The sequence below is a fragment of the Neomonachus schauinslandi genome, chromosome 16, assembly GCF_002201575.2.
Source record: "Neomonachus schauinslandi chromosome 16, ASM220157v2, whole genome shotgun sequence".
NCBI lineage: Eukaryota > Metazoa > Chordata > Mammalia > Carnivora > Phocidae > Neomonachus > Neomonachus schauinslandi.
Genome location: NC_058418.1, coordinates 13656851 through 13684520, shown reverse-complemented (window position 1 = coordinate 13684520; position 27670 = coordinate 13656851). Strand labels below are relative to the sequence as shown.

The 27670-nt window shown below is 62.2% G+C and overlaps 2 protein-coding genes across 5 annotated transcripts in view; one reads left to right on the top strand and one right to left on the bottom strand.

Annotated features, from left to right (window-relative positions):
• ACTN4 (actinin alpha 4) overlaps positions 1–15674 on the top strand; it is a 70644-nt gene extending 54970 nt beyond the window's left edge. For 2 of the 4 annotated variants that reach the window (XM_044911481.1, XM_044911480.1), the window contains exons 9-21: positions 762–854; positions 2602–2832; positions 3298–3445; positions 6764–6914; positions 9250–9358; positions 9525–9665; positions 9740–9922; positions 10016–10150; positions 11100–11279; positions 12096–12242; positions 13437–13502; positions 14081–14239; positions 14355–15674. In XM_044911481.1, the coding sequence (XP_044767416.1) occupies positions 762–854; positions 2602–2832; positions 3298–3445; positions 6764–6914; positions 9250–9358; positions 9525–9665; positions 9740–9922; positions 10016–10150; positions 11100–11279; positions 12096–12242; positions 13437–13502; positions 14081–14239; positions 14355–14513 (1902 nt within the window). In that variant the 3' untranslated portion in view covers positions 14514–15674. Of the gene's footprint in view, positions 1–761; positions 855–2601; positions 2833–3297; positions 3446–6763; positions 6915–9249; positions 9359–9524; positions 9666–9739; positions 9923–10015; positions 10151–11099; positions 11280–12095; positions 12243–13052; positions 13134–13436; positions 13503–14080; positions 14240–14354 lie in introns of all 4 variants that reach the window. The other 2 variants (XM_044911479.1, XM_021701120.2) reach the window with 2 other exon arrangements.
• Positions 15357–26699, bottom strand: CAPN12 (calpain 12). Its single transcript, XM_021701121.2, has 21 exons — positions 26463–26699; positions 26113–26182; positions 25843–25961; positions 25524–25657; positions 24456–24624; positions 23413–23487; positions 23254–23339; positions 23109–23183; positions 22319–22482; positions 21984–22222; positions 21705–21716; positions 21350–21558; positions 21206–21248; positions 21066–21125; positions 20513–20570; positions 20085–20155; positions 19922–19984; positions 19206–19284; positions 16406–16522; positions 16248–16306; positions 15357–16153 (listed from the first exon to the last, which is right to left on the bottom strand). The coding sequence occupies exons 1-21, from the start codon at positions 26697–26699 to the stop codon at positions 16127–16129; spliced, it is 2166 nt and encodes a 721-aa protein (XP_021556796.1). The 3' UTR covers positions 15357–16126.
• Positions 26700–27670: the final 971 nt, after the last annotated feature.

Genomic DNA, 27670 nt, shown 5'->3' with positions numbered 1-27670 from the left:
TGTTGCCGTTTCAACTTCTCCTCTTGGACCCTTTCTGTGCTTCCTGAAAGGTACCTGGCCTCTCCTCTCCCCGTGTGGCACCCCCTCGCTCTCCTTCTTCTCCACTCCTTGCATTTCCCCCCAGCAGGACAAGGCAGCACATTGTCCCGTAGTTCTGAGCAGAGACTGGTCACAGTCTCCACCGCTGCCTTCTGCCCCGTGGATTGTGACTTCTGCCCAATGAACCTTCCACACCCACCTCCGAAGGGAGGATTAAGAAGGGGACACGTGTGCTTTGCGGCTGTGCGCAGACTTCTCTGGGGGCACCAGCACCTCCACCTTCCGCCACAGCCCTTTGGCGCTTGGCCTCTCCGCAGCAGACCTTCCCACCTAGGGGGAAACTCCTTCAGGGCTTGGCCCAGCGGAGGACCCCACCCAGCCTCACTCCTCGGCCTTCCTCTCCGTGGGCCTGTTAATCCATTTCCCCCATAGTCCAGGGCTCCCTGACCCCCTTCGGCACCTCCGGGGTCCAGGCCAAGGGGCCCAACCTTCTGGCGGGGGCGGGGGTGGGGTGCCTTAGCAGTAAGCTGTGGGGACGCCGGCAAACCCATCAGGACACAGCTACTCTGGGTGCCATCTTGCTGGAGCTGTGCTTCTCTCCTTCCTTCTTCGGGGAGTGCTGTGTGGGCTGTGGATGGGCCAGCTTTCAGGGGACGAGCCTGTCAGGAGGGAGGGTCACCAGCCCCCAGGCACCCCTGACCGTGGCGCTTCCCCTGCCCCAGGCTGAGACCGCTGCCAACCGGATCTGCAAGGTGCTGGCCGTCAACCAGGAGAATGAGCACCTCATGGAAGATTATGAGAGGCTGGCCAGTGACGTAAGTCTGGTGGCCTCACCGGAGCGGGAGGATTCGGTTGCCTCTGGTTACCCTTGGCCGAAGGTCATGTGACACTTGCAGAGGGCGGGCAGGTTCGGTGGGGACCTTTCCTAGATAAGGGTATAAAGTTGCAGACTGGAGTGTGGCCAAGCCAGCGTGTGACCTTTCCAGGCTAGTTTCACAAGGCTAAGGGTCAGACCCGCGGTGTCACCATGCTCCCTGGCCCCTGCGGTCTTGAGCTCGGGTTCCTACAGAGGTACTCAAGGACAGTTTCCCGAACACCCCACCCCGTCAGACTTATCGGGGAAGGTTTTTAAAAACCTGCCATGCCCTCCGCACGGGCTGCCTGGCTTTTTGGGATGGAGGGAGGCCCTGGAACTGAGCCGGTGACAGGACTATGGTTCGTCACAGCGGGCCCTACGCCTGCACTTCTTGAGCCGGATCTGCTGTCTCCACAGCAGCCCTGGGCAGAGGGAACGCGCATCACCCCTTTTCTGAGTGGGGAAACTGAGACCCAGAGGGTCAGGCACCAGGCGCGCGAGTAGAACACAAAGCTGGGCTTCAAACCCAGACAGCCCCACTCCAGAGCCTGAACCTGGAAAGTCCACTGGGAACGTGGGTGTTTAGTACATCTCTTCTGGATTCCCTCCTTTATTTTAAAAACTTCTATTTGGGGGGGAAAAAAAAAAAGGTTGACGCTCCCGGAGAGCAGTAGTTTGACCGCTCTTCGAGACTGGTGGTTCCCAGACTTCGGAATGTCATGAACCAGGAATATTTGGGAAAGTAGTTGACAGCCAACCTATGGTGACAAGTTAAGGATATTTTTAAAAGAAAAAGCTTGCGGGGCACCTGGTTGGCTCAGTCATTGAGGCGTGTGACTCTTGATCTTGGGGTTGTGAGTTCGAGTCCCACGTTGGGGGTAGAGACTACTTAAAAATTGTCAAAAATTAAAAAGCTTCCATCTATTACCACCATCCACCATCTTTTCTAACACCAAGAAAAAGTTAAAAGGTTCTCTTTTGGAACCCCATTGCTTCCTAGGAAAGGGCCACTGGCACCATGCATCAAGATGTAAAGGCGCATAGATACCTTTTTGCTTGGTTTTCCCATTTTGCCAGAGTTTGGCATTTGGGAACCACTTTTTCAAGCATATCTATGCTGGACGAGAACTGATTTTCCTTTCCAAGGATTGTTCTAGAATGTCCAGTTCATTTGTTTGTATCTGTCCTCTATCACAGATATGAGTGGCTCATAAAAATATCACTTTTCCCCCCAATTTTACTGTCAAACTGTTTCCATCCCAGGCCCTGTGCCTGGCATGCTGGCTGCCTTAGAATGAGCCCGGCATGCTGTGGGCTCTGCCCTGGAGGTGCTTACGGCCCTTGAACAAGGAAGCAGTGAGATGTCTCTCTCAGTGCCAAGCTCAGTGAACATGGCAACGGGGGGGTCGTGTGGTGGGATATGATGGGAGGGGTGCTAGAGTTGAGACCGCCTCGCTTCGATATGAGAAGGAGGCCCGGGAGCAAAGGCATGAACAGGAAATAACCAGAGAACAGCACAGTGGTTCGGAGGGGTGCGCATATCCCCGTAGTTCCCAGCCATAGGATCCCAGTGGGCATCCTGGAGAAGTCAGGCTGGGGAGCAGGGGTGATCCCGGGGAGCGGGGAGGCTGGAAGACTCATATCCCTCGTGCCCGTGAGCGGGGCCAGGCCCCCCCAGCGCCCTGAGGCTTCTGCTGGGCCTGCAGCTCCTGGAGTGGATCCGGCGCACCATCCCCTGGCTGGAGGATCGGGTGCCGCAGAAGACCATCCAGGAGATGCAGCAGAAGCTGGAGGACTTCCGGGACTACCGGCGCGTCCACAAGCCGCCCAAGGTGCAGGAGAAGTGCCAGCTGGAGATCAACTTCAACACGCTGCAGACGAAGCTGCGCCTCAGCAACCGGCCCGCCTTCATGCCCTCCGAGGGCAAGATGGTCTCGGTGAGTGCCCGCGGCCAGGCGGCCAGGCGGCCAGGGCCCGGGACGTGTGGCCCGACTCCCCAGCCAGCCTGTGGGGGGAGGGGTGGTAGCAGGTACGCTTGACTCTTCACCACGTTCCTCCTCCCGCCATCACGCCCTAGAATTCTACACCCATCCGCAAACCACACCTTATTTTGTGTGATGTTTGAATCTGGATCCTCGTGATTCCAGGACCTCCAGGTGCTCAAGGCCCCTTTTCAGGAGAGGGACAGTCTTCACTGCACGGTCACCTGGCTCCCGTAGCGCTGGCGATGGCGTTCCTTCACTGTCACTTACTCATGTACCGCACAGGATGGATTGCACTTGCCATGTGCTGGGCCCCAGCCATTTCCACCGCCTGCCTTCTCATCAGTGATCCTCAGGGAGGTATCACCCTGCCGGTGGGCCCGGCTCCCCTTTGTGAGCCGGTCGTCTCTGTCCCCACAGGACATCAACAACGGCTGGCAGCACCTGGAGCAGGCCGAGAAGGGCTACGAGGAGTGGCTGCTGAACGAGATCCGCAGGCTGGAGCGGCTCGACCACCTGGCAGAGAAGTTCCGGCAGAAGGCCTCCATCCACGAGGCCTGGACCGACGGTACGGTCCTCCGGCCCCCTCAGTCGGTTCCTGTCTCGCACACCCGAGCACATGCGCGCCTACACAGCGTCGTTGGGTCTGTTTGTCAGACCCCTTTTCCTGCTGCTTGGGGACGCGTCTGTCAGAAACGTGGCTCTGGGTCCCCCCAGCCCCAGGCAGAAGGAACACTTGGGAGCTGAGCTTCCCCATCTGCTCTAGCCTCCGAGACTACTCACAGGCAGGCCCCTGCAGGGCCGAGGCTGTCCTCCAGGAACGCAGCCGAACCTCATCCCGGTTCCAGCCAGAAGGGAACCCTTGTTCCTCTCCACTCTGCCGTGTCTTCCCCGAGGATGGTGCCCCTGCCAGGTCAAGGCGGCGGGGGTGGTGGGGGACGCAGGATAGGCTCTCCCATCCCTGGAAGCGTGTGTTCAGATATGCCGCCCGCCTTCCCACTCCTGTACCCTTTGTGACCATGGACTTGACCCAGGAGAGTCCGTGCTGGATGGGCCTGTGTGCCTGGGCATGGTCCTTCCAGGCAAGGCTGGGCAGCCGCCTCCTGGTTCAGCTGCCTGGCCTGCAGATGGTGCTCGCTGACCACCGGCGCCTGGCCCAGGAGCTCTTTCTCCCCTTCAGGGGCCCGGGGCCCCGGCAGGTTGGCTTCTCCCAGAAGGGCAACCAGTGGTGCCTGCTGTTTCTCGGCGGCCCTGCAACTGCCTACTTCCTTCCCATCACACCCCTGGCCCTCGGTCAGGACCCACACCTTGGCTGAGATTCCAAATCCCGGGGGCGCTGAAAGCCTTCAGAAATGGGCCGGTGCCTGGGAAAGCCACGAGCCAGGACCCCCGCCCACCCACCTGTGGCCGCCTCCTTCCCGACAGTGCCGTGCTGAGTTCCGCCTTCTTGTGGGGCTCAGTGTGGTGTCATCCTTCCACCCCACAGTCCCCCACCGGGTCCTCACTGAGCCTCTGGGGGCTCCTGCCGCTGCTGGACAGGCAGCCCCGGCCCGGGCCAGATGCTGAGATCTACCGAGAGGCCCCAGCCCTGCCGGCCTGCCAACATGCCACCTGCGGGATCCGCAGCCCCGGGCCCACGTCCCCCGTGTCCCTGGCTGCAGCGCCGCTCACAGCCGCCCTCGTCACGTTAGTGCAGGTCGCTGTTTTCTGGCACCTGGAGCGATACCCAATCCCTCCTCCGCCGGGGAGAGCGTGTGGATGAGGCGATGAGGAGTCGGCTCAGGGGTGTGCTGGGGCCGGGTGGTGTAGGCACCGCCTCGACCTTGCAGCAGGATGTCCTTGCTGGAGGCAGCGGGGGGTGCCATTTAGTTCATTTGCTTGTTCATTGGGCTCCTCCCTGAGCCCAGTAGTTTCTGGGGGTGGGGGGCTGGCCCCGGCCCAGGGAGCCTCGTCAGAGCGTTTCTCTCGTCAGAGGGCCCTTGGGCGTGTAAGTAGATTTGCCTGGACTCAGCGGTCTTCTCCTGTCCTTATCTGTGTCCGTCCTTCCACGGACCCTGGGCACTTCCCTTTTTGGGCTTTTGGCCCATGTCGTCAGCTTTTCGGTCCATCACCCGGAGCTGCAGGGGGCCCCGGGGGATGGTGTCCTGAGGCTGAGGGGCGTGGGTGTGATGGCCCCACAGAGTTTTTCCCCTTGGAATGACTGGGGCTGGCCTTGCCCCACAGGCGTTGAGGAGAAGTTGGCTCAGTGGGTAGCCAGGGCCCAACTGGTTCAGCGGCCTCCACACGCCCTTGCCTCACCCCTGCTGCCCTGCAGGCACTTTGGCATCTGGCCCTGCCCTTCATGTCAGCCTGGAGCCCCCAGGCAGGCTTGCCCACTCTTGTTCCCAAGATCTGAAGCTTCTGTCCTCTGAACCACCCAATTATGCAACACAGGAGGACAGACTGACCTCCTGGCCCCTCTACACTCCTGGGATCCCATGCTAGCAGCGTCCTTTCTCTGGAGGGGGTGGGCCCAGAGGAGAGGGCTGAGCCACCATCGTTCCGAGCCTCCCTCACCGTCCCCCACAGCTCGCAGGGGTGAGGGTCCGTGTGGATGCTGTGCGGAGGGTTTTGGATTGTCAGGGAGGAAAAATGAAAACGAGCCTCTGCATCCCCACTGTGACTGCCCCTTGGCCTGAATCCAAGGCATCTGTGGCCACGGGCATCTCCTCCTGACTCTCCCTAGGGCCCCCCTTGCCAGCTCCCTTGCTGAACTCTGCTGAGGCAGAGAAGTGGTAACCTACTATTTCGGGTTCCCACACTTGGAAGAAAGCAATTTGGTGAAGGGAATTGCAAGCTTGCTTTTGTGGTTAAGCCTCCTGCCCCAGGGCTGGGGCGGTGGGCCTGTGGAGCCTCTCTCCCAGGCTGCCGCCTCCTGCCCGCCTGTGCCAGGCTCTGTCCTCGGGGTGGCTGAGATGCTCATGGTACTAGCTCCGTGCCCGCCCTGCCTGAGACTTGAGACCAGGCGCTGGCCTCGGCCCCGCTTTACAGATGAGGGAACAGGTGGGGAAAGGCCGCGTGCCTCCCCAGGCCCGCAGCTGTTGGTCACATGCTGTGGTGCCAAGCTGAGGAGTGGGTCTCTGAGCTGCCACCCCAGGGGTAGCCCCCAAGATGGCTTACCTGAAGCAGAGCACCTTTAGGAGCCAGGGGTCCCAGCCACCTTCGCAGACTGGCCTTTCCCCGCCCTGTTCTCTGCAATACCTCCCCATGGTTACAGGGCTTCTTGGAGCTTCTGGCCTGGGGTATATAATTAGCCAGGCCCCAGGACTAATAATAGCGTGCCTCTCCTCCTTCAAAGGACCTGACAGTGGGCCCCACCTCAGTGCGTATAGTAGGCCTGTAGGATGGCATAGGACACGGAGGTGTGTGGCAGGACCCCACCCCGAGGGAGCCTGGCCCCCCAGTGCCGGGGAGGCAGGCACAAGGGGTTGGGCCCGTGGAAAACTCTGACTGGAACTCTCCCCCTGCGCCCACCCTGCCGAGGCATGGGCTGCAACCCCAGATGCTGGCCCTCCGGGGATGGGTGTCCGCCTTTCCAGCGGTGGCACATTCCAGTCCTTACTGTCCACTGATAGAGGGCTCTAAGTTTAGAACACACAGGTTGAATCGGGATATCGGTCTCAGGCCCCCTAGTCCCACAGTGTCTCCTAGCTCCATCCGGGATATAGTTGGGCTTAGAGATCTCTTGAAAAGGCAAGGAGAAAGGCTCTGGAAATTTCCAGTCTCCATGGCACCATCCTCGGTGAGGCAGAATGTGGGTCTGAATCCCATTTTCTAGGGTTGGACAGCCCCCTGGACTCCCATCGCGCTGTTGTCTAAACACCTCCTGCCCTCTGCCTGCCCCCAGGGAAGGAGGCCATGCTGAAGCACCGGGACTATGAGACAGCCACCCTGTCGGATATCAAAGCCCTCATTCGCAAGCACGAGGCCTTTGAGAGCGACCTGGCCGCGCACCAGGACCGCGTGGAGCAGATCGCCGCGATTGCTCAGGAGCTCAAGTACGTGAGGGGTCATGGTGCCCCTGCCCAGGGGTGGGGGGTGTCCCGGCCCTCTCTGTCCCCCCCCCCCCCCGCCGTCTCCTTTCAGATGCCAGGGAGGGGCCTTACGGGATGATCCCTCTTGCCCACTTGGTCTTAACCCCAGATAAGAAACGGAGTGGGACCTCTTTTCTCAGGCAGAAGGGAGGTCTCTGACTCCTTTCCTGATGGCCTTAGGCTGTAGGGGTCCCTGGGGCTCTACCTTTTGCCTGCCACACCAAGGAGAGACCCCCTGGCCCCCTGATGTGGGGGGCGGCCTAGCCCCCACTGCTCCCACCCGCTCCTCCCTGAGGGGATTGGGCTGCACAGAGAGCCCATTGTTCCGCCGGGCCCCTTCCCTCGCTTGCTCAGAATACACTTATTGTGCGAGCTTCCAGGCAGCCGGCTTCTTCGCCCTCCCTTTCCCGCCCCAGTCAGATAAACTCGCACACACAGTTAGTACACTGAACCTCCAGAGCCGGGGAATGGGGCCTTATTCTGCCAGCACAGTGGCCAGCAGCAGGGAGGGCCCAGGGAGTGGGAGGCCTAGGCCATTACTTCATGGAAAATCCACAGGGCCTGGAGGGGCGGCATGGCTCCCAAAATAGCCGTCTGCTCAAAAATAGGATACTTGGCTGGAGCTGCCCTTTCCACAGACACCCCCCACCCTGCCAGTCATCCCTAAAGTTCTACTTGTTTCTACAAGGCTGGGGCCCAGCTGCAGTGCCTGGTGGAGCCCCACGCCAGGCAGGGCCGTTCTCCTCCCTGACTCACTCCCTCTGCACTGCCCAGTCGCTTTGGGGGTTTCCGTTTGCTCAGCCAGAGGCAGAAGTGCTCAACTGCTTACCCGGGGGACCTCCCGGTCGTGGGAAGACATTGTCCCTTGGGGTCTCGCATCCTCTTGTAGGCTTGAGCCTCAGGGCCTGGCACGCCCAGGTGGAGCAGAGTGAGGTCACACGCGCAGATGTCCCTGAGCGGTTGTGGGAGGTGGGATGTGGGCATGGCCCGCCACTGACAGGCGAGCCCCTGGACGCTGATAGGAGACAGGCTTGGGGTAGGTCCTCAGCCAGCCTGCCGCCTAGGCACTGGGAACAGACGTGGGGCACCCGCTCTCTCGGGTGAGAGCAGGTGGCTGCTGAGGCAGCTTTTCTGGACAGTGGTGCTGCAGGAGGAAGGAAGGGTGGTTTGGGGGTGCATTCTGTTCCCCCAAAGATGAGTCAGAGGGCCAGGTGCTGGCCAGGATGAGCCTGAGGAGAGAGCCCGGCCGAGCGCTGGTGAAGAGCAGCAACAAGCGCTCAGAGCACTCAGTGCTGCGCACATACCGGCTCCTTTAACCGCCCGGCAACCCCACGCTAAGGAAGGGGAACTGTGGCTCCGGGCGGCCGAGGGGCTTGCCCACGGTCACACTGCTGGGGGGCAGCTGAGCCAGGAATGCAGCTCAGGCTGCGCGGCCCCTCTGTGGAGCCCAGCCATGGTCCCCGGCCCCATCCCCCATGTCCTGTTCCTCCCAGACTTGTTCCCTGCTCCCCATCCCTCCCCAGGCCCCCAAGGTTCCGCCTGTACCTCGACTCCCTGGAAACCTCCTGCTAAGAGAATCCAATGTCTGGAGCCCAGGAGGAAGGAATCCTGGGCCAGGCAGGAGGAAAGTAGGGGCGGGAGGCATGAGGGCCCAGGAACCACTGCATCAGCCCACTTTTTTCTTAGATGTAGTAGTAATTGCTTAGAATGACATTGCGGGTTCGCTACTCATTTTTTCTTTGTGTTTATTAAAATAAATCCTTTTAATCACTGTTGGTGCACTTATGCACTGAGGCCCCAGGACTGCTCTCAGCACTTCACGTGCGCTCGGTAACTGGATCTCCAGAATAACCCCACGCCTGTTTCACAGAGGGGAAAACCGAGGTCTCCAGAATAGGGAATTCACGCAGCTGGGGTCACACGAGTACAGAATCAAAGAGTCGGGATTCAGGCCGAGGGAACTTGGCCCAGGAGCCCATTGTTTAGCCAGTGTGCTCTGCTGGACCCTGGGGTGACAAAAGCAGTCCAGACACAGGCACGGTTGGGGGCTGCACTGGGGGGGTCCTTGCGTTCGCATGTCGTGACAGCGATTCTCACAGCTAGTCAGCACGGACCCCCCCCCCCCCCCCCCTTGCCCCCTCCGTCTGCATTCCTCCTGCCTTGGGGAGGGCGTGGGTTTGGGGGGGTGGTGATGGAGGACTGGTGACCTGGCACCAGGGGCCATGGGGACCCAGCCTGCCCCCACCCCCGCCCCCCGCCGCCCGCCGCTGGGTCTCATGGCCACATGCCCCGCCCGCAGTGAGCTGGACTACTATGACTCGCACAACGTCAACACCCGCTGCCAGAAGATCTGCGACCAGTGGGACGCCCTTGGCTCTCTGACCCAGAGTCGCAGGGAAGCTCTGGAGGTGAGGGGGGGGTGACGTCACCCGCGGAGCCCTGTGCCCCTGGGGGCCGGTGGGGGGCGGGTGACACCGGGAGCCCCCGGCTTCCCCCGACCCAGCCCCGGACCGCCAACCACCTGCTTGCCGACTGACTTCCCCGCTCCGTCCCGTCCCTGCCCACACGCACCAGAAAACGGAGAAGCAGCTGGAGACCATCGACCAGCTGCACCTGGAGTATGCCAAGCGGGCGGCGCCCTTCAACAACTGGATGGAGAGCGCCATGGAGGACCTCCAGGACATGTTCATCGTCCACACCATCGAGGAGATCGAGGTCCGCTCCCACCCGCGCCGCCTGTGGGACCTCTGTGGGCCTGGGCTGCCCTTCATGCCACCTCCTCCTTCCAGGGCCTGATTTCAGCCCACGACCAGTTCAAGTCGACGCTGCCGGACGCCGACAGGGAGCGCGAGGCCATCCTGGCCATCCACAAGGAGGCCCAGAGGATCGCCGAGAGCAACCACATCAAACTGTCGGGCAGCAACCCTTACACCACGGTCACCCCGCAGATCATTAACTCCAAGTGGGAGAAGGTGGGTGGGCTTGGCGGCGGGGCCGGGGCTGGGCTGGGCTGGCTGGGTGAGGGGCCACCACCTGACCGCCGTTGCTCCCCCCCGCCCCTCCAGGTGCAGCAGCTGGTGCCCAAGCGGGACCACGCGCTCCTGGAGGAGCAGAGCAAGCAGCAGTCCAACGAGCGCCTCCGCCGCCAGTTCGCCAGCCAGGCCAACATCGTGGGGCCCTGGATCCAGACGAAGATGGAGGTGAGGGCCCGTTGCCCAGCCTGGCCGTGCCCAGGAGAGTCTCTTAGGGCAGAGTGGAGAAGGAGCCGCCGCGAGCGGGAGGCCGGCCGCCCCTTGCGCCGGTCCCCGGTCCTCCCTGCTGGGTCTGCCTGGGGCCCCACTCTGGGAGCGACGGCCGCCCCCTGGGAGTGGGAGGGTCTGTGACTGTGTTGCTGGAAGCGGCAGCGCCCTCCGGAGGGCAGCAGGGTGGAGGAGTCAGGTAGGAGAGGGTTCGCGTCTCGGCTCTGCCCTACCCGCTGACCAGGAGGTCAGGTAGTTTAACTTCTGCTCCTGGGTTTTCTCATCCCTAAAAGAGGATGGAAACAATCTTTTCATCGTCCCGGCAAATGCTTTGGGCACCGCTCTGTGGCAGCCCCATGGCAAGCCCTGGTGTTGCTGGGACCAGGGTGGCCCAAGTGCAGACCCTTCCAGTGGGTTCACCAGTGAGCCTGGGGACCCAGCCCTGGAAAGTTTGCAAGGATGCTGATTGCAGCCCTGGGTGCACCTCCCAGAGTGCTCACTACGTGCCAGGCACCAAGCCGGGGCCGGGCTGGGGCTCTGGGCTGGCGCTCTGGGCTGGCTGAGCTGCACGGTCACCCTGGGAACCCACGCTTCGGGTGCTCGTGCTCAGGAGCACAGATTCTGAAGCCAGCCAGGCCTGGGTCTGGAGCCTGACCCTGCCTCTCACTGTGAGGAATTGATGTGTTTGGGCCTCAGTTTCCAGGCCTGTGGCCGTCCTGGGCCTCACAGGGAGTCCGGGAGGTTAGGCCTCACCGGCCTCAGCCTAGACACTACCCCCCTCCCCCCCGGCAGCTTGTACAGTGGAGGGGGGCCTGGAGGGGACAGTCCGCGAACAGCAGGCTTCCGGGCGGGGGGCGGGGGATGCCAGCAAGAGGCCTTCCCCAGCCAGCAGCCCCTGCCTTCCATGCAGGAGATCGGGCGCATCTCCATCGAGATGAACGGGACCCTGGAGGACCAGCTGAACCACCTGAAGCGGTACGAGCGCAGCATCGTGGACTATAAGCCGAACCTCGACCTGCTTGAGCAGCAGCACCAGCTCATCCAGGAGGCCCTCATCTTCGACAACAAGCACACCAACTACACCATGGAGGTAGGGCCACCTGGCGCCCCCGGCCTCCCCTCCTGCCCGCACCGGAGGGTCCCTGTGGCAGCACAGGCCCGGCCTCTCTAGGCCAAACAGGTTTTGCTTGGTAGAAAAGCCGTCTGCCACTTTCTCTCTCCTCTGTGTCCCTCTGACCGAAAAGACTAGATCAAGTGTGTACGCATTTTTAAAACATCACAGTTTTCCCACCATTTCTTCCATCACCGAGACAGCACAGGCTTGGGACACACTCGTGTGAGAGCTGGGAGGGAGGGTGGCCCCTACCCACTGTGGCCTCGGTGGCGACGTCCTGGCCGGAGGACACAGATCAGCGCGGGCACCCGCTTGCTGTGGCCGGGTTGACGTGTCGGGGCTGGTTGTCACCATTTGGGCAGCCTGACCTCGTCCATGGTGACACTTGATGCCCTGCAAGTGCAGTGATACCACAGAGAAACCCGGGTCGTGCCCCCCCACCCCGAGAGCTGGTTCAACATGGCCCCCCATATTTCTGCGGTTCCCGTGTGGGTGCGGCACATGGACCAGGCCGGCCCTCAGCTGCTTCCCTTAGCAGACACAGACGTGACGTCACCCCGCTGCTGGGCAGAGGCGGTGGGGAGGGGCCGTGCCTCTGTCCCCGTGTGGGGCTGAGGCACGCGGGAGAGCGTGGGGCTGGGTTGGCGTTTGGGAGAGAGTCAGGGCTAGCCCACCTCCAGGCCATATGCCCACCCGGGGCAAGGAGAGCCGGACTCCAAGCCCCTGGTGGCGGCGGCAGCGGGGGTCCCTGCACCGACCCGGCCCGTGCTCATGCCCTTGCTCCGCCCCCAGCATATCCGCGTGGGCTGGGAGCAGCTGCTCACCACCATCGCCCGCACCATCAATGAGGTCGAGAACCAGATCCTCACCCGCGATGCCAAGGGCATCAGCCAGGAGCAGATGCAGGAGTTCCGGGCGTCCTTCAACCACTTTGACAAGGTGAGCAGCTCCCTCTGCCCCTGGCGTCTTCCCTCCCCACTGTCACCATCCCATCCTGCCCCCTCCGTCCTTGCATCTGTCCGTTCACCTCACAGTGCTGAGTATTGGCCACCACTCCCTGGGCTGGCAAGGCCCAGCCACTGAAGCAGGTGCAGAGGGGCATCCCTTGACCCACAGCCTGGGCACTTTCCCTCAGGAGGAGAAAGTGGCGGGGGGGGGGGGTCCAAGTCCTGCCTCTGGGGCCATGTGTCCTTGCCAGCCTGCTGATGAGACCCTGGGACAGCCTAAGTCCCAGCACACCCGAGATTTGCGACCTGACCGTGCATCTGGTCCATGCGTACACGGAGCGTTGTAAAGATTCAGAACGCCGGATCCGGTCTGGCAGGCCTCTTAGGAAGGCCCTGAGCGCCTGAGTTTGCTGCGGTCCCCACCCGCCCTGCTGGGCCCGGCGCGCCATCTGCCTGCCCTCTGTGGGTGGGAGGGTGCACGCTCAGCTCCACACCGTCAGGCAGGGACCCTGCCGTCCCAGATAGGAGGGAGTGTAACCTTCTCTCACCCCAAATCCTGGAGGCGAGGAGAGATGCCTGCCCTGCTCTGGCCGAGGCGTTGGGCAGGCCTCTGACCACCCTCCAGGCCGCCATGCCCCTTGCCCTGCTCACTGTCCCTAGCCATCACCTTGTCTGTGTCACCTCTAACTCTGTTTCCCCCCCAATGTGTTCCCCACCCCCTGCCCTCTGCATGTGACCCCGGCCCCTCTCCCCACGTCTCCGCGCCGCCCCTCGCACATACCCGCCTTCGGACGCCCGGCAGGACCACGGCGGGGCTCTGGGGCCGGAGGAGTTCAAGGCCTGCCTCATCAGCCTGGGCTACGACGTGGAGAATGACCGGCAGGTATGCGCCCCCCTGGGCCCCCGCGGACGGTGGCATTAACTGCTCTTCTTTCTCTCTCTCCTCCTCTCTGTCCCCCTCCCTCTCGCCGTCCCACCCCTTGCCACGTGTGTGCCATTTCACTGGCTCTCTTGCCTCCTCCCTGCCCTGTGTCTCTCTGGACACCTTCCCCCTTACCTGGTCTCCCGGGGCCGCCTCTGTCTCCCGGCTCCCGCCACTGTCCTGTCTCCCTGCTGTGCACATGGGGCGGCCCCTCTTGCCTTCTCTGGGCCTGGTCTCCTCTGCTGTCCCTGCGTCCTCGAGCAGAAGCAGACAGGCAGCATGGACTCGGATGACTTCAGGGCTCTGCTTATCTCCACAGGATACAGCCTGGTATGCAGCCTCTGCCTCCCCCTCGCTGCTGGGCCTCTCCTTCCCCCCACCCCCGCCGCCCCCGCGCAGCCTCCCCCCTCCTCCTCACCCGCCTCCTCGGGGCTACTCCCCCAGCAGAGCAGCGCAGCCGTGCCCCCTCCTCCTCCATCTGCGCTGCTTCTGCTGGGCAGGGGTCTCTCCGATGACCCCCCTGCCACCCACCTCCTTTCCTGGAAGTCTCCCGAGAGGGGAGGTCAGGCCTCTGGCTCCCTACCCTTTGTCTTTCTCTTTCTCTCTTTCTTTCTTCCCCACCCTCCAGAGCTAAGTCGTGAGCCTAGGGCTGAGGAACGGTAGACCTGCCTGATCCATTCCCCAGCTCCCCACTTCCCAGAAACGGGGGCGGGGAGGAGCAGAGGGAGCACATCCCCAATCAGGGCAAGTGGGGCCCTTGGCCTGGGGAAGCCAAAACCCCTGCAGGCGTGTGCCCCCTCGGGGCCGGGCCCCGCTCTCCTGGCTCCGTTCCGCGGGCCAGGCCCGGCTGGCCACCCTGCCCTGCTCAAATGCCGCCTGTCCCCCCCCCCCACTCCCCCCCGCCGCAGGGTGATGCCGAGTTCAACCGCATCATGAGCGTGGTTGACCCCAACCACAGCGGTCTCGTGACCTTCCAAGCTTTCATTGACTTCATGTCAAGGGAGACCACCGACACAGACACGGCCGACCAGGTCATCGCCTCCTTCAAGGTCCTGGCAGGGGACAAGGTAAGCAGGGTACCTCAGAGGCATCCCGGGGTGGGGCGACATGGAGGAGCCCTTGCAGCCAGGACTGGGCGGGTGGGGGTGGGGGTGGCCCAGAGTCCCACCCTGCCGCCCCCAGAACTTCATCACGGCCGAGGAGCTGCGGAGAGAGCTGCCCCCGGACCAGGCCGAGTACTGCATCGCTCGCATGGCGCCCTACCAGGGCCCTGACGCCGTGCCCGGCGCCCTCGACTACAAGTCCTTCTCGACAGCCCTGTACGGCGAGAGTGACCTGTGAGGCCCCTCCCCGCCCCTGGAGAAAGCCTGACCGCACGCCCCCTCCTCACAGCCTCCAGGCGGGGCTGGGGGAGCCCTCTGCCCTTCTCCCCGCTGCGGGGGCCTCCCAGGTCCTGTTCCTCTGACTGTATCTATGCAAAGCCCTCTGTCAGTCTGTTCTGGGGGGTGGGGTGGGCAGGGAGGGGCTGGGGCAGGCTCTCTCCTCTCTCTTCGTCAGTCGGCCCCCTCCCCCTGGATAGGGGTGAGGGAGACACTCGGGGTCAGCGCTTCTGGTCTGGTAAATATGTATGATGTGTTGTTTTGTTTTTTAACTATACGGAGGGGACAGTGGCTTCCCACAGCAAAACAGGTCACCTCCAGGTCCTAGGAATGCCCTCCCCACCTCATCCCTCCTTTGCCCGCCCCCCTCCTCCACCCCCCACGAGGTCCCTTCAAGGCCTCCCACATCCAGGCCAAAGCCCTATGTGCCTTGTCCAGGAACCGCCTGGGCCTGCCCTGGGCCCAGCAGAGGGCGACACAGCTGCCCGACAGGAAAGAGGACCCCGCCCCCTCCCTTCTTCCCTCTCCCCCCACTTGCGACTGCCAGGAGATGAGGGGGTGCAACTCAGCACCCCCCTTTTCTGCAACAGAGGAGTAGGATTGGGCAGACCAGGCTCTCATCCCCAGCCAGCCCCCCATCTTGCTTTATCCAGACATGTGTATCTCTCAGATTTTCTAAGGACCAAAAAAAACAAAAACAAAAAAAAACACAAAACAAAAACAAAAAAATCCACAAAAAAAAAAAACCCTATAAAAAAAGGAATTAAAAACCTTCAGAGAATTACTATTTACTTTATTAACTTACGGATTTATTATATAAATATATATTCACCTAGCAACATATGCTCCCTGCCTCTTGCTCTCATAATGAAGACCTAGCTGATTTGCTGCCCTCCCCCCAGCCCCTTACTGATTTTTCTCTGTTGTCTGTCGTTGGGCATGGGTCTCTGGGGACCCTCCTGAGGTGGAGGGTGGGCTGCTGGCCTGGCTGCCTGTTAGTTGATGGGTTTTGCTCCCTTCCCCTCCCCCCCTTTTTTGAGTTTATTCTATTTTTTTTCTCGGTTTCTGGATAAACCACCTTCTGGGGACAGGATAATAAAACATGTAATATTTTTAAGAAGGATTCCTACCGTGTTCTCTCTCTCTCTCTCTCCTGTCTGTTCTCCGCCTCTTAGGAGAGCCACGGGAGCACCTCTTCCCAGAGCAAGGCTGGGCGTGGGAGACCCCTGTCCCCGTGAGTGTGTAAACAAACATGAGTGCCGCTGGGGACCGGCTCGAGGCCCAGCACTGTCCCCAGTGCTGACACGTGGGGCCTGCACAAGAACAGTGTCGTGCCCGTCCCTGCTTATACATGAGGAGGGCAAAGCACGGAGGTGTGCAGGGACCTGCCTGGCCTCACCCCACTGCTGAGTGCTGGGACCAGACAGAGCCCCACGTGCCAGGCAGAGAGGCGGAGGGGGCGCTGGTGCTCAGACCCCCCCCTCCCTGTGGAATAAACCCCAGTCCCGGCTGGGAGAGGAGAAAGGCCTCCTGGCATGCTTCTGCCTCCGGCCACAGGTGCTCCATGCAGAGATCCTAGAGGAAGGTGGCCATCTCCATCCACTGGGGGAGAGAAGACGGCCGGCTTGAGGCAGGGGTCTCCTGGGACCCCTGCTTGGCCACCTGAGCTGCCCCCCAACCCCCAGCCCGGGCTCACCTGTCTGCGGGTCAGGCAGACGACCCCCTCGCCTCCTTCCAGGTGCTGGCTGCAGTGGCCTGCGCGGAGCGGGCGGGTTGAGCACCCCATGTGGCTCGTGGGAGGGAGACCCCCCCGACCCCCCCCCCCCGGGGTCCCCGTGCCAGGGCATCACTCACGGAATATGCAGGTGAGCTGGGCTGCACAGGACACGAAGCGCTCGAAGTCCACCCGCAGACGGCTGTCCCGGTAGCGGCTCGTGAGGGCCTGGGTCAGCTGGTTGTTCAGGTGGAAGCCTAGGGCAGGGTGCCCGTGAGCCCCAGCCCGGCTCCCCGGGGGCGGGGGCTGTTCCCACCGCTCGGACCCCAGCTGTGGGGCCCGGGGCAGCTCCCTTCTCTGTGCTCCTTTTCTCACGTGACAGCCCTGACCCCACAATGTTGGGGGAAGCTGTTAGAGAACTTAGAACGGCATCTGGCACATAATGACTATATGGCTGCTTTATTAGGACTTTAAATTCTGGCCAGTTTCTGCGAATGGACACTGGAGGAATTTCTGTGCAGCCAGACGTTTTTGTCAGTCCCACATGGAGTCCGTTTCTTCACATCAGAGACGATTTCTAAACATTAGAAATCCCCTCTGACGAGAAACCGCAATAGGCTTTCAAAAGCCAAAAACAAAGGCTCCTCCTTCGAGGAGGAGGTAATCCTCCGAGACTTAAGGTTGCAGCCTGGCTCCTCCTCCCCCACGTGTCCAGATAAACTTCTGCGGACAATGTCATGGGCTTCCGCCGCCTCCTGAAACCCGTCTGTGCCCCTGTTCTGATCTTTGTCGAGTCTGTGCCAGGGGACCCTGGCCAGAGGAGGGGCAGGAAGCCCTCAGCTGCCCCCTCAAATTCAGCTTCCTCTGACCACTCTGCGCCGCGTGCTGCGGGGTCCTGCCGGGGAGCCAGGCTGGGTATTTGGGAAGTCCCTCACCTGGTTTACTAGGTCCTGGTTCCTGGCTACCCCTGCCCAGGGCCCCCCACTGTCCTTAGCTGCCTGGTGGCCTGCGCAGACCACACCTCATCTACCCCTCCTCCCCCTCTGGCACTTGGACCTTGTGCTCTGTCTTGCCTCCCTTGCACGTGATGTTCCTTCAGCCCAGAACTCTCCTACTCCTCTCGCTCTGCCCCCTTCAGGAAGCCCTCTCCGAGCCCCCTGCTCTTACCCCCTGCAGCCCGGAGCGCCTCCTGTGTCTCCCTGTGCCTACCCCGTCCCCACCCTGACCCCTCGGAGCTGTCACTGTCTTTGGTGGCTCTGGCGGACCCTGGCCCGGAAGCCGTGGGAGGGGAGGGGAGGGGAGGGGAGGGGAGGGAAGGGGAGGGGAGGGGAGGGAAGGATTTCTGGCCACTGCCGAGTCCCCAGCATCAGCCGGCACAGCCAGGAGCAGAGCTGGTGTTTGGGGAACGTGGGTGCCTCAGAGCGCGGCTGAGTGGCCGCAGGTCATTTTTCTTGCCGATTCCCCCACCCTGATCTGCCCACCCTTGCCAGGGCCCTCTGGAGCCTGCTTCCTGCCTCTCCGCTCCCCGGTACTCCCTCAGTACACAGCGTGACCTCCCGTGCTGTCGGCTCCAGCCTCCCCACGCACCCTGACGCTGGACCTCATGGGGCTTTACTGCCTCCCTCCACGGATCTTTCATCTCTGACCCCCACCCCCACCCCCGTCCTCTAGCCGCACTGGCCCCTTGAAGCTGTTCCAGCAGGGCCCATGCTGCATCTCACCTCAGGGCCTTTGCACTGGCTGTTTCTTCTGTCTAGACTGCACCTGCCACTGTGTCCCCAAGGCTCAGTCCCCTTCCTTCAGGTCTGCTCAAACGGCACCTGGATCCTACCCTGACCGCTGTGCCTCCAGCCACACATCCCCCCCCACCCATGTACACACCAGCTTCCTCTTCCCGCCATAGCGTGTCACCAGCTGACATCTGACCCAGATGTTCTACTTGTCTGCACCACCAGTGTGACCAGCCCCGCCCAAGAGCACTTCCTCAGTCTTGTGACTAGAATAACGCCAAGAACGTGCACCAGGTGCCCAGGAACCCTGACAAGTGGTGCCAATGTTCCATCCGCCCTCGCGCTCTCACCTCTGCTTCTGTCCACCTGGGACTCCACTTCTGTCCCCGTGCCACACCTCCCAACACTCTGACTCCATCTCTCCCCCTCTGGCTTGGCCTCTGCTTGCATGTCTCTGGATGCTGGAGCTCCTCCCTCAGGGCCTCCCTGCCTCCCAAACTGGGTCACGGCCTGGCGCACCCTCCCACCTCCTTGTCCCCCCCCCCCCGCTCCCCCCTCGGCTTGGCTGGGGCAGAGGAGCCTTGGGGCGGGGGTGGGGGATCTGGGAGCCCCCTCCGGTCCCAGCCCCTCAGTGCATGAACTTACTTCACTTGCTTCGTTCAGGGCCCAGGAAAAGCTTTGCTCCCTGGCTCTGTCTCCTGGGTAGGATTTTGTGCTACACAGATGGGTGGGGCTGTTCTACCTCTTTCTGGAAGAACCCAGATTTCCGAAACCTTTGCCCGGGCCCTCCGCATGCAGTCACCAGAAGCTGCGTGCCCCCCCAGCGCTGAGCCCCATGGGCTGCATTCCGAAGGCTCCTCCCAGCCACCCTGGGTGGTAGCCATTTTACACTGAGGCTCACGGAGGTGGACTCACCTGCCCAGGATCCCCCAGGGAGTAAGTCAGTAGAGGCAGGATTCTAACCCAAGCTCATGGGAACCCAGGCCACTTTACCACAGTGCCCGGGGGCCCGGGACCTCTCAAATACCAGCTCCCAGGCTCTCCCCATCTTCCCCCAGGAGGCCCCGCTCCCTCTCCCAAAGGGTATCCAGTAACAAACTACGGTGTGGGCTTTGTGGAGGGCGGCAGGTGAGCAGCCAGCCAGGCCTGCGAGAGTTCAGAGGGTAGCAGGGGGAGCAGATCCCGTCCCCGGGACCACTCCCCAACATACCTGCCGCATTCAGCGCCAGCCTCAGCTCGTAGGAGTTCATGGCTCCAGAGGCATCCTCGTCAAACTTGTCGAATGTGGCCTGGGCCAGGAGGTAGAGGTCAGTCCTACCCCCCCCCCCCCGGGGTCCCCCATGCACCCTGAAGAGGGCCAGTCAGACTGGGTTTCCACCCCTGCTCCCTTTCTTCATGACTTGGTGCCCTGGGCAATAGCTTTACCTCGCTCGCTCTGTAAAATGGGAATAACAGTAACAGCTAGAATAGGGTTATGAGGACAAGCCAATATGCTACCCACAAGGGCCTTCGGGAGGGCTCAGCCAATAGCAAGTACAGGGAGGCCTTGGACCATTGCCTCCTCCCAGGGATCCAGAGCAGTGGGAATTAATGCCTCCCACTAGCAGAGGCCCCTCAGAGGGGAGGTGACTTGCCCGAGGTCACACAGCTAGAAAGGGGCTGAACCGGGAGCTGGGGCTTCAAGCCAGGACCAGAACCTGTGCTTTCCATCCCTGAGCTATTTAGTGCCCCTAGAGGGACCACAGGGAGCCAGATGGGGCAAGGACATCCCAGCCAGATCCCTCCAGTTGTCCCTCCAAGGTATGATGTGGCTCACGTTCTCCTTCTCCCCTGGGGCCCTGCTAGCCCGCAGGGCACCTCTGTCCTGATCAGTAAAAGTGCCTCACCCTCCGGGAGGAGGTGGCCCCACCAAACCCCCAATCTTACCTGCCACTCCAGGAGATGGCCCCAGAGCTGCTGGAAGTGGTGCAGGGTGAAGCTCTGTCCGTTCTGGGGATGGGGCATCTGGTTAAAATCCATATCCCCAGAAGGGGGCCAGAGGCCCCAACATCCCCACCCTCCCTACCCAGGCACTGCTCCCCTCACATACCCCAAAACAGCGCAGCAGCTGCTCACAGGTCCTGATCCCGATCTCTCCAGGGGTCCGGGCATGGGCCCTGGCTACAGGAAACAAAAAAACCCCTAGTACTTCCTGCGTACTAGGGAGTCCGGCTATCCCCACTGCAGGAACTGAGGCACAGGGAGCCACGGGACTGCTGGTAACTAGCAGAGCAGGGATCTGAACCCAGGCAGGGGGGTTCCAAAGTCCCCTCAGGGCAGCTACACTCCCTGCCTCCCTTAGGGGAAGGGGGGGCCTTATGGGTGGCCGTGGCCTTGGCCACGAGTCCTGCCACAGGACCCACAGGTGGGAAGACACGGTCAGGCTGAGTCCAGGGCTCCCGTGGCCTGACTCCTGGCAGCATCATGGACTAACACACCTAGGGGGCTCCGTGGGGTCCACCCCAGTCCCCAACTCACCAGGCTCCAGGGCAATGCTTAATAAGGTCTGGAGCTGAGAGGCACTGAGTGCTTCCTCCTGGTCAAGGAGAGAGCCAGTGTGAGGCCGTTCACTCAGGCAGCCATTCAACACAGCTCGGGGCTGGCCCCAGTAGCATGCTGGGCGGTGCCGGGGTCACAGCAGAGACCGAGAGCTCATGGTCCAGGGGGAGAGAGAGACCTGTCCCCAGAGCCGACAGGGCTTGGGAGTGGGGGCGGGTAAGCTCTGGGCTGTGGGAGGCCACAGCCGGCATGCAGCTGACCAGCCTGGGGGAGAATCCCGGAGGGCTTCCAGCGAAGGGCAGAGGAGAAAGACAAGATCTTAGCCAGGACAGGGGGGAAGAAGGGAGAGAAGGCGGTCCAGGCAGAAGTACAGACAGGGCAAAGGCCCTGAGGCAGGGATGAGCTGTGAGCATTTTGAGAGTAGAGAGTCAGGAGTTTGAAGCACAGGGAGAAATTAAAGCAAAATGAGACCCCCAGGATGAGGAAGGGGTCCCAGGGGAGGGGAGGGGAGGGGAGGGGTGGGCCCCCTCACCTCTCCTGCCAGCTCCTGAAACAGCTGCTCCAACCCCCGCTCCAGGGGAATGTAGGGGACCTGCGGGGCGGGGGGAGCTCAGTGCCGGCCCAGAGGACCCCAACCCCGCTGCGCCCCGCCCCCCTCCAGAGGCCTCGCACCATGAGGGCGTGCAGGTCGGCGCTGATGACGTCATCGATCTCCCTGCCAATGACACAAGGGAAGCGGGGGAGTCGGGGGTAGGGCCCGGGGCTCTGGCCGGCCGGGGGGACCCCGAGGGGTGGGCGCGGGGGACCCCGGCTCACACGACTGTGTGGCGGCGCTCCGAGAAGACGCGCAGCGTGAAGTCGGCCTCGTCGCCGGCGCGGGCGGCGCTGGGCACCACCAGGTAGTGGCCGGGGCGCAGGCGGCAGCGGCGGCTCACGTCGCGGCGGGCGCAGAAGGGCGAGCGGTCGGCGCGCAGCAGGCCCGGCAGGAGCTCGCGGCTGCGCGGGGAGTCCCACAGGCCCAGCAGCTGCGGGCCAGGGCGGCTGAGCTTCGCGGCTCGCCGCCCGGCCTCGCCCCCGCCCGCCTCCCTCCCTCCCGCCGCAGCCTGTCCGAGCCCCTGGGGCGGGCCCGGCCCGAGTGACCCTGCGATCCGGGGTCCCAGCTGAGACCCACCTCCTCTGGGATCTGTAAGAAGGAAAAGCAAGACGAGTCGGGGCCCGCGGTGGTGGCGGCCACCCTTCAGAGCCCCGTCCACACCTCCTTCGCTTTTCTTCCCATCCACCCCCCCAACGCCCTCGTTAAGCCCCGGCCTGTCTCTGACCCCTGCTGGACCCCCCTCCGGTCTGTGCCCTCAAGGACCTCCTCTGTCTCTAACCCCCACCCCCTGGGCCTTCCCAGCCCCTCCGTGGCTCCCTGTTCCCCGCTGCTCCAGCTAGGCCCCCGGGGTCGCACCTGGAACACGTGGAAGCCCACGGTGAGGTAAGTGAGGCCCTGGGCCCTCAGGCGCCGCCGGTTGCGCTGGATGAGTGACAGAAGGACAGTGCACTTGGGGATGCGCCCCCCCCTCGCAGGGCCCCACGCTCCTGCTGCCCCCCAGCCCCCCCAGGGCCCCTCCTCATCCTCCTCGTCCTCCTCGTCCTCCTCAGGCTCCAGCAGCGTCAGCCGGAACTGGGGGTTGGTCCAGAAGGTTTCTAGCAGAGAAGAAAGAAATGGGGTTACCCCGCCTGCCACAGCTCCCCCTGCCCCCCCGCCAGCGCTTGCCCCTCGGGGCGCCCTCCAGGCCTCACCAGTGCCAGGCTGGCTCCCGCCGGAGTTGAAGCCGCGCACCCAGCGGCCTTGGAAGGTGTGGATGTGCCAGCCGCCTCCAGCCGGGCTGGGGCCCAGCACCTCAGGGCTCAGCGAGCAGATCTGGACGGTGTTGAAGTGGCGGAGGAAGTCCTTCAGCTCCATCCTGTGCAGGGGCCAGTGGTCAGAGCCTCCCCAGGGCCCCAGTCTCCCAAAGATCTCAGGACCCCCGGATGGCCTCCAAATCACAAGCCCCACCAAATTCCTTAAACATCGCCAAGTGCCCCTCAGTCCACCAAACAGTGCCGCGTCTCCGGAAATGACCCCCAGATTGCGGAGCCCTCCAGCCCCCCAGATTTCTCCAAGTCCCCAGAAATGCCCAAGTAGCCGGGATCCATGCACCCCCCCCACATACTGTCACATTGCCTTCAGCCCCCAAATATCAAGGCCTTCAGACTTTCAGTTGTCAACAAGTATCCTTCAGGCCCTCAGTATTACCAAATCTGCAGGAAATGCCCCAGATGTCACCAAGCCTCCCACAATTGTCCTAAATATTACCCATTACCCACCCCCCTTCAACCCGCCGAAGATTACTGTGCCTCCCAGTTCCCCTAATGTTGCTAATTCTTCCTTGACTCCCCCAAATAGAACGCAACCCCAAAGTTACCACCCCAGGGACAGTTTCTTGCTATGAACTTGTCCCCTGTCCCTTCAGGCAGGCCTTACCCCCTCCCTGCACCCCTTTGGCCTGGCACCAGCTCAGAGACAGGGCTGGGACCCTGGGCTACTCACCAGAACTCGCCATCCTCCTTTTTCACCAGCAGGGCATCCCGCCACTCTTTAGGGAGCACATCCCAGCGCGGGCAGCTAGGGAGACCGGGGTGTGAGGGCTGGGCAGGTGGGTCCAAGGCCCCCACCTCCCCCAGATCCATCCCACCTGTCGCTCCAGGCCCCGGTCCACTCCACACGGCCCCATGGGTTCCGAAGCCTCAGCAACCGCACCTTGGTGAAGCCCAGGGTCACCTGCGGGCGGCATGGTCGGTGGGAGGGGGGGGCGCCGCGACACCCCTGCAGCCCACTCGTGGGGGATACCCACCTTGTACGTGCCCGTGACTGAGTACGCATGGCCCTTCACCAGCCCGTCTTCTGTGCGGTACTCGCCCCGATCGCTCTGGGCAGAGGGCAGGGGACGGTGAGGCCATGGTGGGGGTCGAGCGGGTGGCCGCTCCTCTCTGCCCCTCACCCCCCACCCCGGCCTCATGCCACCAAAGCGCTCAAACGAATGACACAGGGCATAGGATCGGCGAGAGAGGAAGTCGGGAACAAGACAAAAATACGTGTAGAGGACAGAGAGAGATACAGAGCAGGCAGACCGACCGAAAGCAGCAGAGAAACACGAAGGACAGGGGGTCACTGCGTGAGCACAGGAGTAAGTGAGGCATGAGTGAAGGAATTAGACCAACTCAGTGAATGACTGAGTATGTGGTTGGGTCACAGATGAACGCATGACTCAAGCTGAGCCCGTGAAAAATCGATCCTAGACCTTTTGAGGAAATTCTAAGAAGCTTTGCCTTTGTTTGTTTTGTTGTTGTTGTTGTTTTTAAGCCACTGGGGGTGGTAGGAGGGACGTGCAGCTGTGGGGGCCCCTTTTGTGCCCATGAAGGGAGTGCCTGCCCAGGAGTGAAGCTAACCCGGAACTAGGAATAGGAAACCACATTCTAGGGGCGCCTGGGTGGCTCAGTCGTTGGGCGTCTGCCTTCAGCTCAGGTCATGATCCCAGGGTCCTGGGATCGAGCCCCGCATCGGGCTCCCTGCTCTGCGGGAAGCCTGCTTCTCCCTCTCCCACTCCCCCTGCTTGTGTTCCCTCGCTCCTGTCTCGCTCTCTGTCAAATAAATAAATAAAATCCTTAAAAAAAAAAAAAAGAAAAAGAAAACCACATTCTCCACATCCACTAAGCACCTGGATTCAGCTGTGCCTGAAGCTTGCATAGTTATGAAAGCAAATAAATTGCCTTTTGACTTGTTCGAGTTTGCTGGGTGAGTGAACACAGACAGGAGGACGCAGGCCGCCTCCCCGCTCCAGCCCCAACTGTGCTCTGGCCCTGGTGGGGGGTCTCCATGCCAGTCGGACTCTCTCACCAGGGCGGTGGCGCCCACGAGGGACTCCTTGGCCAGGGCATGGCGCACGGCAGAGAAGAGGCCTGGGAGGTCTTGCCTCAGGTAGAGCACCTCGCCCACGCCGCCCGTGAAGTCCACGAAAGCCTCATTCATGTGGCCGCCTCGCATCACCTCATAGGAGCTGTGGAGCCTGTGGGAGCAGGGGTGCGGTGGGCATGTCTGAGGCATGGACGAGCGTCTCACACACACCTCTGGGACCTGGGACCTCGGTCCCCGGCTGTGGGGGGGCCCAGGGACAATCCCTGACATTTGTAGACTGACGTGGGCTGGGGTTCACTCTGGAAGCCCTTGGAAATCGGGCCTGTGGTCCCTGGGCCACTAGGACTGTGGCCTTCGGGGGTGGGGGGGGGCGGTCATCGGAGAGGCTTGGTCAGAATTCTGGGCATCCCCGGGGCTAGGTCTGAAACAGGGTCTCCGGGAGACGTCTGCTCTGGGGGTGATCTCTGTGGGGCTTGTCAGGGATATCAGAGCCACAGGATGGAGAAAAGCAAAGATCGAGGGCTCCCGGGATTACACTCAATATTTCGGAGGTGCGGCGCGCCTGGGTGGCTCAGTCGTCACGCGTCTGCCTTCGGCTCAGATCATGGTCCCAGGGTCCTGGGATCGAGCCCCGCATCGGGTTCCCCGCTCCTCCCCCCCACCACTTGTGCTCTCTCTCAAATAAATAAAAATCTTTAAAAATTTGGGAGGCGCGTTGGGTTTCTCAATGGATCAGGAGAGATCTTCTGAGATTACAGGTTCCTCCAGGGGATAAATCTCAGATTTAGTGGCTCCGGGGCCTGAGAGAGGACATTTCAGGCCCCTTAGGGATTGTGAGTGTTGGTGGGTCTCTAAGAATGTTTTGTGTGAAATGTCAATAGAGGGAGGTATCTGTGATTTGGAGGGAGGCCCTCAGGGGTTGGTGTGACATTAGGGTCCTGGGCGCCGTGACTTGGTTTGGGACCCTTGGCAGGGTGTCTAGAGGATTCCAGAAGCTGGGGGTCTCTGGGGTTCCCTTGCTGGCTGGTGGGGGGGTGCCGGGGTCCTTACTTGGCATAGGCCTTCTCCAGGAGCGGGGCCCAGAACTCGTTCCGCTGACGCGAGCGCACGAACATCAGCTTCCCCTCGCGCACGGGCAGCCTGTCGTCCACCACGACGTCCACCCAGTGGCCGAACTGCCAGAGCTGGTGGGAGGAGGCCAGGGCCCAGGCTTGGCTTCCAGCCCCCAACCGTGCCTGGACCCCATCCTCTGACCCCCCAGCCCTGCGTACCAGTCTGAGAATTACAGCCCCAAGGCGACCGTGGCAACTATGAGATCCATGGCACCATGAGGGAAACTGAGGCACAAACCGAGGGAACTGAGTTTTACCTGGAAGTGGAAGACACCCGCGTAGCCATCTTGGAAACTCTGTCCGGGGGGGACCACCCGGCACAGGAGTCGGGGATACAGAGTGAGGGAGGCAGCGGCCGCAAGAAACCAGCAGTTCCCTGGGAGGAAAGGCGAGGACGGGGTGAGGATGGAAAGGGGGAGACTGAGGTGTAGGGAGAGGGGAGACTGCGGGGCGGACCCAGGGGCCGAGCTGCAGGGTCCCAGCCACAGCCTGCCAGATCTGGGAGCCCAGGAGTTCGGTGGTCTTACCTAGGCGCCCCTGACACACGTCTGTTCGGCTCATGTCCTCACAGATGAACTGGGGCTCAGCGCAAAACTCCTAGGGGGCACGGGGGATTCCAGGCCTCAGCCAGGAAAGGGAGGGAAGGAGCGACTGAGACATCCGATGCCTGGGTCCCCTCCTGCCCTCACTGCTCTAGAGTAATGAGCGCCTCCAACCCCGGGGGAGGCTTCTAAAGCCTGTGGGCAGGCATCTGGGCCTCCCCAGACCCGGCAGTCGGAACTGCCAGCCCCTCTGCCCTCAGACCGAGGAGTCCAGCCCCCCCCCCCCCCCCCCCCCCCTCCCAGACCCCCCCCCCCAGCCCCCAGCCACACATTACATGGGGTCTCATCCATTCCACCCCTTTCGCCTTCTCGGAGTTCGGCCCCAGCTCGTCATAGCCAAGGGCATCAGGGCCAGCAGGGAAGTAGGGGTCTTGGAACAGGATCCCCTCATCCAGGCAGGCTGTTCGGATGGCCTCGTATCTCTGGCCCCGAAAGGGCTTTGGGCCTCCGGTTCCAGGCCCTGCCTCTTCTCCCACCAGCTGGATGGTGACCCGCCTGCTACCACACGCCATCGGGACACTCTGGGCTCACAGGCTGGCCCCCGGCTCTTCAACCTCCTGGCTCACGGGGGTGGGGCTTCCCCTCCATCTGAGCCCCGATGGGGGCCTTTAGGCCGCGAGGAGCCTTCCCTTGTTAATACTAATTGATGGTTTGGGGTGCCACGGGACAAGGGACGCCTTCTCGGTGGTTTCCTCCCCAGGGCGTGGGGCCTTCAGTTGTGGCCAGGGTAGCAGCTTAATGGGCTTGGCCAACATCAAGAGAGAAGGTGGGCAGAGCTGAGGAGGACTGGCTGCCCCCGTGAGGGCGCCTGGAAGCAGGTCAGTGTGGAGGTGTGTTTCTGCCATCTTGCCCCTGCCCCTCCCTCTGTCGGGCTTGGGGGTGCTGCGGGGGGGGGGGGGGCAGGGCAGCACATTTACCCTGTGTCTCCATCTCTCCTTGTCTCTCCGTCTGCCAGTTTCTCTCTTTCCCATCGTGTCTCTCTTCTGGTCTCGGCCTCACTGTCTCTGTCTCTGTCCATCTCTCTTGTCTCCTTTGGCCTTCCTCGGGTACGTTTTGGGTTTTGTCGCTCTATGTCTCTCTGTCTCCATCCCTCTCTCTGCAGCTCTTTCTGCGTGGCTGTCTCGCCCTGCACCTTCTGTCTAATGCATGCCTCCCTGTCTGTCCCCCTGCACCCTTTTCTGGGTGCCCTGTAGCTACTCAGGCCCCCACACCGGTCCCCCGGGGCCCATCTGGCTCACTCCTCCTGAGCCGCCAGGACCCTGTCTCCCCTTTCCCCGACAAGGCAGACCTCAGCCTGCTGACTGGGCAGGGTCCACTCTGCACCTACCTGCCCTGCGTTGGGAGCCGGGCCCACCAGTGACCGTGACCCCCGACCCTACCCCCACGCAGCTCAGGGCCCAAGGGAGCAGTGTTTCCCCCAGAGGAAGTGGGAGCCATCGGAAGAAATGATAGAAGTCGGTTCTGAGAGGCCAGAAACTCACCA

Coding starts and splice junctions, on each gene's coding strand:
- CAPN12 (XM_021701121.2), bottom strand. CDS start 26,699: ATGGCGTGTGGTAGCAGGCGGGTCACCATCCAGCTGGTGGGAGAAGAG. Junction 22,483..23,108: donor AAGGAGGATGGCGAGTTCTG/GTGAGTAGCCCA, acceptor GCCCCTGCACAG/GATGGAGCTGAAGGACTTCC. Junction 22,223..22,318: donor CGGGAGCCAGCCTGGCACTG/GTGAGGCCTGGA, acceptor CTTCTCTGCTAG/AAACCTTCTGGACCAACCCC.